The sequence below is a fragment of the Oncorhynchus nerka genome, linkage group LG20 (genome assembly GCF_034236695.1).
Source record: "Oncorhynchus nerka isolate Pitt River linkage group LG20, Oner_Uvic_2.0, whole genome shotgun sequence".
In the NCBI taxonomy this organism is placed as follows: Eukaryota; Metazoa; Chordata; class Actinopteri; order Salmoniformes; family Salmonidae; genus Oncorhynchus; species Oncorhynchus nerka.
The window spans coordinates 18,886,342-18,898,640 of NC_088415.1; the positions used below are offsets into that span (position 1 = coordinate 18,886,342).

Sequence of the window (12,299 nt, forward strand, 5' to 3'; positions counted from 1 at the left end):
GTGGCGCACAATTGGCCCAGGGTCGTCCGGGTTAAGGTACTTCAGGGGTAGGCCGTCGTTGTAAAATAAGAATTTGTTCTTAACTGACTTGTCTCGTTAAAAAAAAGTTTTTTTTTAATGAACTCCCAATAGCCTAGGCTATATAACTTCTATCTTGGTAATTGCAGCCATTGAGAAAGATTACACAGGAAAGGAAAATGAGAGTTCAATAAAATACTGTTGTGTAATATTATGGTCTTACCCCAATTGATACATATTTTCTGTTCTATTTGAATGGACGTTTCATTTTTACAGAATGTATTAATTTATCTAAGGCTTCATCTTGTAGCCTGCATAAACCATCTCATAGCCTAGAGTGGGTGCGTGCGCAATGTCAGCGCACTCGCGGGTGTTTAATGGTGACCTTTTGTTTCTCGGCGTAGTCATGTACGAAAAAGGTGAGGAGTTAACAGCAACGGCGTCGGTTGGCAGCGGACTACCGAAAACAAACGATCGGGTGAGACCGTGTGCTGTGACTATCTGTCCGTGTAGTCTTCACCGGTCCTCACACACAGCTACACACACACAAGCGCGCGCAGTAGCCTACTGCCAAATCGCGCGGTCTCTCACGCGCATACTCTCTGCTAGCCAGACAGATACAGAAGCAATGGGAGACAATTACTGAGGCAACCACGGAGAGATACACACTGAGACCGACTATGGCTGTGGACGGTAAGAGCGCTGTTTCATTCATGAAACTACTCATTTAAATCATTGGTCTACCTTTTCTTAAACAGAGATAAGGATATTTGTAATTGGCTGTGTATATTTGTATTAAGGTTAAATCAATAGGGGCTTCTTTTTTCCCCAGATCGGTTGTGGGGGGTATATTTTCAACATCAATAACATCATGTTTGCTCAGCTTATTAGGGTGGATGTATTACGATGTCAATAAACTGGGGGACTTTCTGCGTAAAGGTCAACAGCCATATAGGAGAAATAACGTAGTACATTGTCTTTTACAGTTCCCCTCAGAGCAATGTTCTGATTTCTCATGTTGACATTTCTAGGAAGTTTGAACTGGTATGTCAGTACTTGGTCACTGTATGTCCGCCTGGTGAGGTTTGTGTACTGACACAAGCCTCAGTCCATTAAGTTCTCTTTCATAAGGAGCTTGACTGTCCTATTGGGTTTTCATGGGTGAACGCTGTCATGGTGTTCCGGAATAGCTTATCCAGATTCGTATTTAGGAGATTTCTCTATTTAGCACATTGTTAATGGTTTGAATAATTGATTCGTTAGCCCACGGCCCACTCAAGATACTCCATGTCCGTCCATCCGTCTTCGTGAGAAGCGCATGACCCTTGTCCATAGGGCGGGTTTCATTGTGGTTCTGACAGGAAAGCAGAGGGGATTTCGCAGCGGTTGAACTGTTCACAGTGGTCCTCCGACGGGATGGATGGGTACTGGATAAATTCATTTGTTCCATTCCTAAAGTTTTGGTTAATAATTTGGCAGCATATTTTCTGCTTCCTTTTACAGCCAATGGTAGCATATAGCCTATCCTAATACACCATTACTTGATTATAACTTGAGGTTTCTTTGGGATTCATTGAAATAGGTAGCATATCTAGCACTCTTCATTTGGTTTGATTTAATTCTATCCGACATTAGACATTGAGATGGTGATTCTTCTCTCTTCACTATACTGTCTGTAGGACAGTATCATACTAGCCACTAGCTAAATGAGTAATTAGAGGAATAATCCGGTAGTCAGTGATGTTCTTCCCTTCAGTCCAGTGCAGTGTCAGGTCAGTCTCTCCCTTTCTCTGCTGGAGCAGGTTAGCACCTCATTAACATGGCTGCAGGTAGAGGTAGGCTGCAGCACAGAGACATATTGTCCTATCTATAATTCATCTGAAGTTTACTTAAGCATCATTCATTTTGCACCGCTGACCCTAGCACAATGGTGTTACTGTGTGTGTGTGTGTGTGTGTTTGTGTGTGTGCAACTGTATCTTTAATGAGTTTGGGTAGTCTTGGTATATGAAGGCTTTGTCAAACCAGGGGTTGGCAACTCTAGTCCTGCAGACTCAGGAACCACAGTGTCTGTTGGTTGTCTCTGGGAGTCACTTCATTGATCCGTGTCACTGATTTGCTCAGAGAAGGCTCACCTAGTTACCATGCCTGAATTAGAATTAAACACTGTTGTCTCCAAAGACATCTGGCCTTATCGTCACGTCTCATAGGAGAGTTGAAGTTATCAGGTTGGTGAGATGTCCAAAGACATCTGATTGTATCATCACGTCTCATAGGCACAACAATACAAGTGCGGACAAATCTTGACACAATTTTCTCCATTGAACATTTCTCCCAACTGATTGTCCCTGTGTGAAAAGCAGCACACGGTGTGTGTAAAGAAGGCCCTTATCAGAGAGAGAGCAGCACTGCTGGGCTTAGAACCCCTTTCTCCCCTATTTCACACCACAAACAGGCATGGGTAAGCCCAGCAGGCAAGAGGGTGTGTGTGTGTGTTTTCACGCACGCACGCACACACACACACACACACACACACACACACACACACACACACACACACACACACACGCATGCACGCACACACACACATACACGCAAGCACACACACACACACACACACACACACACACACACACACACACACACACACACACACACACATGCACACACACACACACAGGCATGCACACACACACACAGGCATGCACACACACACACACATACACACACACACACACACACACACACACACACACACACACACACACACACACACACACACACACACACACACACACACACACACACACACACACTCCTCCCAACCTCTTCTCTCCATATCTGTGTCTGTGGCTGTGTGGACTGAAAGACACACTCCTGGAGAGGTTGTGTCCAGAGTTGTGGTCAATTCCATTTTGATTTAGTCAAAAGAGGAGATTAATTTGATAGTTATTACAACTGATGCTGGTTGTACAACTGTAATCTTTTACAGTTCTCTGACCGGAGCTGGTAGTTTTGATCTAGAGTCAGTGGCCATTCAGTAGTTAGCTAATATAATAACCAACCCATGTACTGTTAGCCTCTGACTGAAAGTGTGTGTTTATCTCATAGGTATTAAAACCTGTAGATAGTTATAGCACTGATGTCATCCACATATTCCTTTGGAAATTCCTGATGACGCATGAAGCTGGAAGTATTTGATTTTGAAGCACGCTGTATTGCTGAATGGAGCTGAATGGCACCAAAACAACCTGCTAAGGATCATGGGGAAATTGGCCGTAACTAGCAAAGGAACTAGCAAAGGATGTCGTTGTTTTCATCCTGCCTGAAAGAGTCAACCCAACGCTGCTACATGACTTCGGCGTCAATACTAGAGACCCCATAGACATTGGTCAGCCCCTTTATCTCCACTTGACAGGCGTGCTCTCATCTGGCACACCACAACCCTTTAGGTGCACGTGCAAAGAGTGCTCCTCATAGCCTGTCGGGCCATGATTAGTCTGTGCCAGCACGTGGTCCTGTGTGATGACAAATGTAGTAGTTAGAACAGACCACTATTTCATTAAATATCCAGATTTGTAGCGAACTTTAAAATAATTCACCCTGGGGATTGAACTTGATCGTAATAAACACATTTTAGAGGCCAAAACGTCCAGAAAAAAATCAATACATTTGGGTGTTCTGGCTTTCGTAATTTACACAGGTTTTCTAGGGCAGACCAGGGCTTTCGTAATTTACACAGGTTTTCTAGGGCAGACCAGGGCTTTCGTAATTTACACAGGTTTTCTAGGGCAGACCAGGGCTTTTGGCACCGCTAGGTTTCTACGCAGTAGACAACACCTAGAGCTCATGACTTCACACTCCAGAACGGACACAGGAGGCCTGGTTTATCTATTCAAACAGCCTCCCAGACATAGGGTTCTATTTTCAGCTGGCGTAAGGCGGTGCTAGTGTCAAATGCACATTAATTGCATTTTCATCATGTAAAAACTGTCTCACTGGCATTTTCCAGCCCTAACACCAGGTACATTTTTTTTGGTGTGTTTTGGTTCATTGTCCTGTTGAAAAACAAATGATAGTCCCACTAAGCGCAAACAAGATGTGGTGGCGTATCGCTGCAGATTGCTGGGGTAGGAAAGATTTCCACCGGTCTGATGTCCATTGCTCGTGTTTCTTGGCTCAAGGAAGTCTCTTCTTATTATTGGTGTCCTTTAGTAGAGACAGAGTACAGAGAGAGAGAGAGGTCATGACCAGATTTTTCAGCATGTTTTTTTTATTTATTTTTAGATTTAGAGTTATATAAACATGTATTTTTTGGCAGGGACACATACAGGATGCTACCCTCTACAACATAATATTCACTCCAAATCAAAACTCCAGACCTACAACCTGATTTTGGACTATTTTTCCCAAGCTATACAGCAAATGCTCTGGCAAACAAACAGAAACCTGAAAATACTGAGTGAGTAATGTCTAGTCTGAAGCTATCTTTCATTTTCAAAAGGCAAGACAATACATTACACTAATATATTTACTTTTATATGGACTGTATGCTAAATTAAAGCACACAGCTGCATGTGAGCTCTTACAGCTGCATGTGAACTCACATTTTTCAACATGTTTTTAACAATAAGATAGTTTTGGAGTTAGATAAACTTGGATTTTTCAGGAGGGATATATACAGGATGCTACCCTCCACAGCATAACCTTCACTTCAGATCAAAACTCCAAGCCTACAACCTGATTTTGGACAGACCAGAAACAACTTCAATTAGCACTGAGGCGCGAAGTGAAAGGTGTCGAAGCCTTTGAGCCCAACACATGGCAGGAGTCTCACAGGCTACCCCTCCCAAATCCAGAGGCATTTTATACAATACATCTACCTCCAGAAATAAAGCACTGCTTCTTTATTCCACCTGGCGAACTGTTCGCTCAGTGAAACATCCTGTCCTGATTTGTCATAGACGCTTGCTAAAAAAACTTTAATGAGCAAGCCTTCCTTCATGACCTGGTCTCTGTAAATTGGTATAGAATCAGCTTGAGCCCCTCCGTCGAAGAATCTTGGACCTTCCTTTTTGATATTTTCAGTGATATGCCCCCATAAATAAAATGAGAATAGAAAACAGGTTCAGTCCCTGCTCCGACCGTGATCTTGCGGAGTTACTCCACCTCAATAATTGCATTTGGCGAAAGGCACTCAGGCTATCTGGAAGGCCAAAGTTAGTTAAAGTTACATTAATTAAGGAGCAGTTTTCTCTCTGTGGGTCTAACCCCAAGAAGTTCTGGAAAATGGTTAAAGACCTGGAGAATAAACCCTCCTCCTCACAGCTGCACATGTCTCTTAAAGTTGATGATGTGGTTGTTACTGACATGAAGCACATGGCTGAGCTCTTTAATCACCACTTCATAAGACAGGATTCCTATTTGGCTCAGTCATGCCTCCTTGCCCGTCCAACATTTCCTCATCTCCCACCCCTTCTAATGCAACTAGCCCTGATGATCCTCCCTATTTCCCCCCTGCCACTCTGCAAAGTTTCTCCCTGCAGGCAGTCACTGAGTCCGAGGTGCTAAAGGTGCTCCCTAAACCCCCCAAAAACATCTGTGCCAGATGGTTTAGATCCTTTCTTCTTTAAGGTTGCTGCCCCTTCTTTAAGGTTGCTGCCCCTTCTTTAAGGTTGCTTCCCCTTTCCTTCTCGTTGGACTCATTAAAGGAAAAATATTCTTCCAGTTCTTGGTGAGTAATCTCAGTTCTGATGGGCAGAAGTTATTTTCGGTCATAAGAGGCGGTAGCAGCAACAAACAACGCATAAAAACTAACAAAATAGCACAGTTGGTTAGGAGCATGTAAAATGTCAACCATCCTCTTCGGCGCCATCTTATATAATTTATATCACTATATCACTTATAATCCTAACTGTTATAGGCCTATTTCTATTTTGCCCTGTTTATCAAATGTGTTGTAAAAACTTGTCAATAATCAACTGACGGGCTTTCTTGATGTCTATAGTATTCTCTCTGGTATGCAATCTGGTTTCCACTCAGGTTATGGATGTGTCACTGCAACCTTTAAGGTCTTCAACGATGTCCCCATTGCCCTCGATTCTAAGCAATGTTGTGCTGCTATTTTTATGACTTGGCCAAAGCTTTTGATACGGTAGACCATTCCATTCTTGTGGGCCGGATAAGGAGTATTGGTGTATCTGAGGGGTCTTTGGCCTGGTTTGCTAACTACCTCTCTCAAAGAGCGCAGTGTATAAAGTCAGGACATCTGCTGTCTCAGCCACTGCCTGTCACCAAGGGTGTACCCCAAGGCTCGATCCTAGGCCCCACGCTTTTCTCAATTTAAATCAACAATATTGCTCAGGCAGTAAGAAGCTCTCTCATCCATTTATATGTAGATGATACAGTCTTATACTCAGCTGGCCCCTCCCCGGAGTTTGTGTTAAATGCTCTACAACAAAGCTTTCTTAGTGTCCAACAAGCTTTCTCTGCCCTTAACCTTGTTCTGAACACCTCCAAAACAAAGGTCATGTGGTTTGGTAAGAAGAATGCCCCTCTCCCCACAGGTGTGATTACTACCTCTGAGGGTTTAGAGCTTGAGGTAATCACCTCAAACAAGTACTTGGGAGTATTGCTAGATGGTACACTGACCTTCTCTCAGTACATACCAAAGCTGCAGGCTAAAGTTAAATGTAGACTTGATTTCCTCTATCGTAATCGCTCCTCTTTCACCCCAGCTGCCAAACTAACCCTGATTCAGATGATCATCCTACCCATGCTAGATTATGGAGACGTAATTTATAGATGAGCAGGTAAGGGTGCTCTCGAGAGGCTAGATGTTCTTTACCATTCGGCCATCAGATTTGCCACAAATGCTCCTTATAGGACACATCACTGCACTCTATACTCTTCTGTAAACTGGTCATCTCTGTGTAGCCGTCGCAAGACCCACTGGTTGTTGCTTATTTATAAAACCCTCTTAGATCTCACTCCCCCCTATCTGACATGTCTACTGCAGCCCTCATCCTCCACATACAACACCCGTTCTGCCAGTCACATTCTGTTAAAGGTCCCCAAAGCACACACATCCCTGGGTCGCTCCTCTTTTCAGTTCGCTGCAGCTAGTGACTGGAACGAGCTGCAACAAACACTCAAACTGGACAGTTTTATCTCAATCTCTTCATTCAAAGACTCAATCATGGACACTCTTACTGACAGTTGTGGCTGCTTTGTGTCATGTATTGTTGTCTCTACCTTCTTGCCCTTTGTACTGTTGTCTGTGCCCAATAATGTTTGTACCCTGTTTTGTGCTGCTACCATGTTGTTCTGCTGCCGTGTTGTGTTGCTACCATGCTGTGTTGTCATGTGCTTCTGCCATGCTATGTTGTTGTCTTAGGTCTCTCTTTATGTAGTGTTGTCTCTCTTGTCGTGATGTGTGTTTTGTCCTATATTTTTATTACATTTATTTTTAATTCCAGCCCCCATCCCTGCAGGAGGCCTTTTACCTTTTGGTAGGTTGTCAACGCAGCTTATCCAGCCGTGACGCACACTGCCCATATGACATGGAACAAGAATAGTCTAATGTGCCTTTGGTGCCTGTATACTTTAGAAACATTAAAAAACAAATGTTTGTCCTATTTAATTTTATGTGATTAAAAACCAAGCATAGCCTCCCCTCCTCTCAATTAAGGCATTTTTTGTCTGCCCAATGCAATCGCGAAGTAGTCAAGTCTGTCGATAACGGGTTTGGCTCCTGAGACTACTTAATCACCAAAGCTTGATTAAAAAACAAAGTTTGAGAGGAGTAAAACAGTGAGCTGACGGTCCCTTTTTTCCTGTGCATTGTAGGCAGGCCCACATTACTTCATGGATGGTCTTACGTACATGGCTAGTCTGCGTTGTTTTAATATTAAATGCCCACCAGAAGAAATGATGGTGCCTGTAAGTGAGACAATATCTATTTAAAACAAGTAGTTTTTTGTCTTGTTTAGAATTTGAATTGAATTATTAATTCTCATTTTAGGACTTATCAATAATAAATGTAATCTTGCATTGACAATGTTTGGCATGTACTTGTTCATCCATAATGTAATTTACGGTAGGCCTAGCCTCTATATCAGTGTGAATGCTATTGAAGACATGCAATTACTTACAACAATGTAGACTGCAGATGGGTTCAAGTTAACCTATTTATCAAAGATGGGATAGGTCTTCATTTGATTATTTTGTTTCTGTAAGCAATTTAACAAACTAAAACGGACTAACACTGGAATTGGAGTTGACTCCAAGGCAACATAACATACAGTAAATACACAACCTAATGCGAACCACATATTTCACCATGGAGCACGTTCTGATGGAGCACGTTCTGATGGAGCACATTCTGATGGAGCACGTTCTGATGGAGCACGTTCTGATGGAGCACATTCTGATGGAGCACGTTCTGATGGAGCACATTCTGATGGAGCACGTTCTGATGGAGCACATTCTGATGGAGCACATTCTGATGGAGCACGTTCTGATGGAGCACGTTCTGATGGAGCACATTCTGATGGAGCACATTCTGATGGAGCACGTTCTGATGGAGCACGTTCTGATGGAGCACATTCTGATGGAGCACGTTCTGATGGAGCACGTTCTGATGGAGCACGTTCTGATGGAGCATGTTCTGATGGAGCACATTCTGATGGAGCACATTCTGATGGAGCACGTTCTGATGGAGCACGTTCTGATGGAGCACGTTCTGATGGAGCACGTTCTGATGGAGCACATTCTGATGGAGCACACCCACAACTTGTTTATTCATCAGAACCCAGAACCCCACCCAAACCCAAAACCCAGTGTTAGTTTTGTTAAAATAGAGCTACGGTACTGTCTGTGTGAGACACTGTATGTTGTTCGGTATCCACAATGTAGCTAAAGGCGTGACCCTTTCCTCAAGGCTTCTCATGTCTTTAACACACTCTCCACAGGGCAGATCATATCACACAGTCATCTGCCCACGCAACCATGTAACACACACTAATCCTGTCATATACAGAACAGGGGTGTGTGTGTGTATATATGTGTGTGTGAGGGAGGGTACAGTTGAAGTCGGAAGTTTACATACACCTTAGCCAAATACATTTAAACTCACATTTTCACAATTCCTGACATTTAATCTGAGTAAAAATTCCCTGTCTTTGGTCAGTTAGGATCATCACTTTATTTTAAGAATGTGACATTTCTGAATAATAGTAGAGAGAAAATGATTTATTTCAGCTTTTATTTCTTTCATCACATTCCCAGCAGTGGGTCAGAAGATTACATACACTCAATTAGTATTTGGTAGCATTGCCTTTAAATTGTTTAACTTGGGTCAAACCTTTTGGGTAGCCTTCCACAAGCTTTCCACAATAAGTTGTGTGAATTTTGGCCCATTCCTCCTGACAGAGCTGGTGTAACTGAGTCAGGTTTGTAGGCCTGCTTGCTCGCACACACAACTTTGAAAGTGTGCTTGGGGTCATTGTCCATTTGGAAGACCCATTTGCGACCAAGCTTTAACTTCCTGACTGATGTCTTGAGATGTTGCTTCAATATATCCACATAATTTTTAATTCCTCATGATGCCATCTATTTTGTGAAGTGCACCAGTCCCTCCTGCAGCAAAGCACACCCACAACATGATGCTGCCACCCCCTTGCTTCACGGTTGGGGTGGTGTCCTTCGGCTTGCAAGACTCCCCCTTTTTCCTCCAAGCATAACGATGGTCATTATGGCCAAACAGTTATACTTTTATTTCATCAGACCAGAGCACATTTCTCCAAAAAGTATGATCTTTGTCCCCATGTGCAGTTGCAAACCGTAGTCTGGCTTTTTTATGGCAGTTTTGGAGCAGTGGTTTCTTCCTTGCTGAGCGGCCTTTCAGATTATGTCGATATAGGACTCGTTTTACTGTGGATATAGATAATGTTGTACCTGTTTCCTCTAGCATCTTCACAAGGTCCTTTGCTGTTGTTCTGGGATTGATTTGCGCTTTTCACACCAAAGTACGTTAATCTCTAGGAAACAGAACGCGTCTCCTTCCTAAGCGGTATGACAGCTGCGTGGTCCCATGGTGTTTATACTTGCGTACTATTGTTTGTACAGATGAACATGGTACCTTCAGGCGTTTGGATGAACCAGACTTGTGGAGGTCTACAATTCTTTTTCTGAGGTCTTGGCTGATTTCTTTTGATTTTCCCATAATGTCAAGCAAATAGGCACTGAGTTTGAAGGTAGGCCTTGAAATACATTACTCAAATGATGTCAATTAGCCTATCAGAAGCTTCTAAAGCCAAGACATAATTTTCTTGAATTTTCCAAGCTGTTGAAAGGCACAGACAACTTAGTGTATGTAAACCTTTGAACCACTGGAATTGTGATACAGTGAATTATAAGTTAAATAATCTGTTTGTAAACAATTTTTGGAAAAATTACTTGTTTCATGCACAAAGTAGATGTCCTAACCGACTTGCCAAAACTATAGTTTGTTAACAAGACATTTGTGGAGTGATTGGAAAAACGAGTTTCAATGACTCCAACCTAAGTGTATGTAAACTTCAGACTTAAACTGTATTGTGTGTGTGTGTGTGTTTGGCAGAGCCAAAGGGTTCAAAGGGTGAACTAGTGTTAGCTTTGCTAAGACAAACACTTTCTTTGTTGTTTTCTCCCTTTGGTTGATGTTGCCAGCAGGAGGCTGGCCATTTGGTGGCTTTAGAGGGTGATACAGGAGACTGCAAGGGTGTGTGTGTGTATGTGTGTGTATGTGTGTGTGCGTTTGTGTGTGTGTGTGTGTGTGTGTGTGTGTGTGTGTGTGTGTGTGTGTGTATTGCTGCCTCCTGTCTGTATATGTATGGATGCGTTTAATGTCTTTAGTGTTATTGACCAAATGCCACAGTTTCTGTCACAGATGTCACAGATTCCCTCTCCATCTCTATAGCATCAGCCCTCTGACACAGACACAGCCATTTGTGCGTGTGTTCGTGTGTCTGCATGCTTGTGTATTTTTTGACAGCATCTGTAACATTTCTTCCCCCTCCCTCCTTTCCACTCTCTCAGCAGGGTGTTTTATCTGTGTTCAGCCTGGTTATCCAATCCGTCTGGCTCATCCTCTTACTTACACACACACACGCAAACACACACGCACACACACACACACGACAGACAGACAGACAGACAGACAGACAGACAGACAGACAGACAGACAGACAGACAGACAGACAGACAGACAGACAGACAGACAGACAGACAGACAAGTACCAGTCAAAAGTTTGGACACACCTACTCATTCAAGGTTTTTCTTTATTTGTACTATTTTCTACATTGTAGAATAATAGTGAAGACATCAAAACTATGAAATAACACATATGGAATCAATTAGTAACCAAAAAAGTGTTAAACAAATCAAAATATATTTTATATTTGAGATTCTTCAAAGTAGCCACCCTTTGCCTTGATGACAGCTTTGCACACTCTTGGCATTCTCTCAAACAGCTTAGTGAGATTGACCTGGAATGCATTTCAATTAACAGGTGTGCCTTGTTAAAAGTTAATTTGTGGAATTTCTTTCCTTCTTAATGCGCTTGAGCCAATCCGTTGTGTTGTGACAAGGTAGGGTGGTATACAGAAGATAGCCCTATTTGGTAAAATACCAAATCCATATTATGGCAAGAACAGCTCAAATAAGCAGAGAAATGACAGTCCATCTTTACTTAAAGACATGAACTCCAGTCAAGCCGGAAAGTTTCAAGAACTTTGAAAGATTCTTTAAGTGCAGTTGCAAAACCCATCAAGCGCTGTGATGAAACTGGCTCTCATGAGGACCGCCACAGGAAATGAAGACCCTGAGTTACCTCTGCTACAGAGGAAGTTCATTATAGTTACCAACCTCAGATTGCAGCCCAAATAAATGCTTCACAGAGTTCAAGAAACAGACACATCTCAACATCAACTGTTCAGAGGAGACTGTGTGAATCAGGCCTTCATGGTTGAATTGCTGCAAAGAAACCACTACTAAAGGATACCAATAAGAAGAAGAGATTTGCTTGGGCCAAGAAACACGAGCAGTGGGCATTAGACCCGTGTAAATCTGTCCTTTGGTCTGATTAGTCCAAATTAGAGATTTTTGGTTCCAACCACCGTGTCTTTGTGAGACGCAGAGTAGGTGAGCGGATGATCTTCGCATGTGCGGTCCCAACGTGAAGCATGGAGGAGGAGGTGTGACAGTGTGGTGGTGCTTTGCTGGTGACACTGTCAGTGATT

General features: G+C 42.8%; 1 protein-coding gene across 1 annotated transcript in view; it reads left to right on the forward strand.

Moving 5' to 3' along the window:
- Nucleotides 1-449: 449 nt before the first annotated feature.
- samd10b (sterile alpha motif domain containing 10b) overlaps nt 450-12,299 on the forward strand; it is a 157,080-nt gene continuing 145,230 nt past the window's right edge. Inside the window, exon 1 of the mRNA XM_029621489.2 lies at nt 450-711. Coding sequence (XP_029477349.1) covers nt 699-711 — 13 coding nt within the window. The 5' untranslated portion in view covers nt 450-698. The remainder of the gene's footprint in view (nt 712-12,299) is intronic.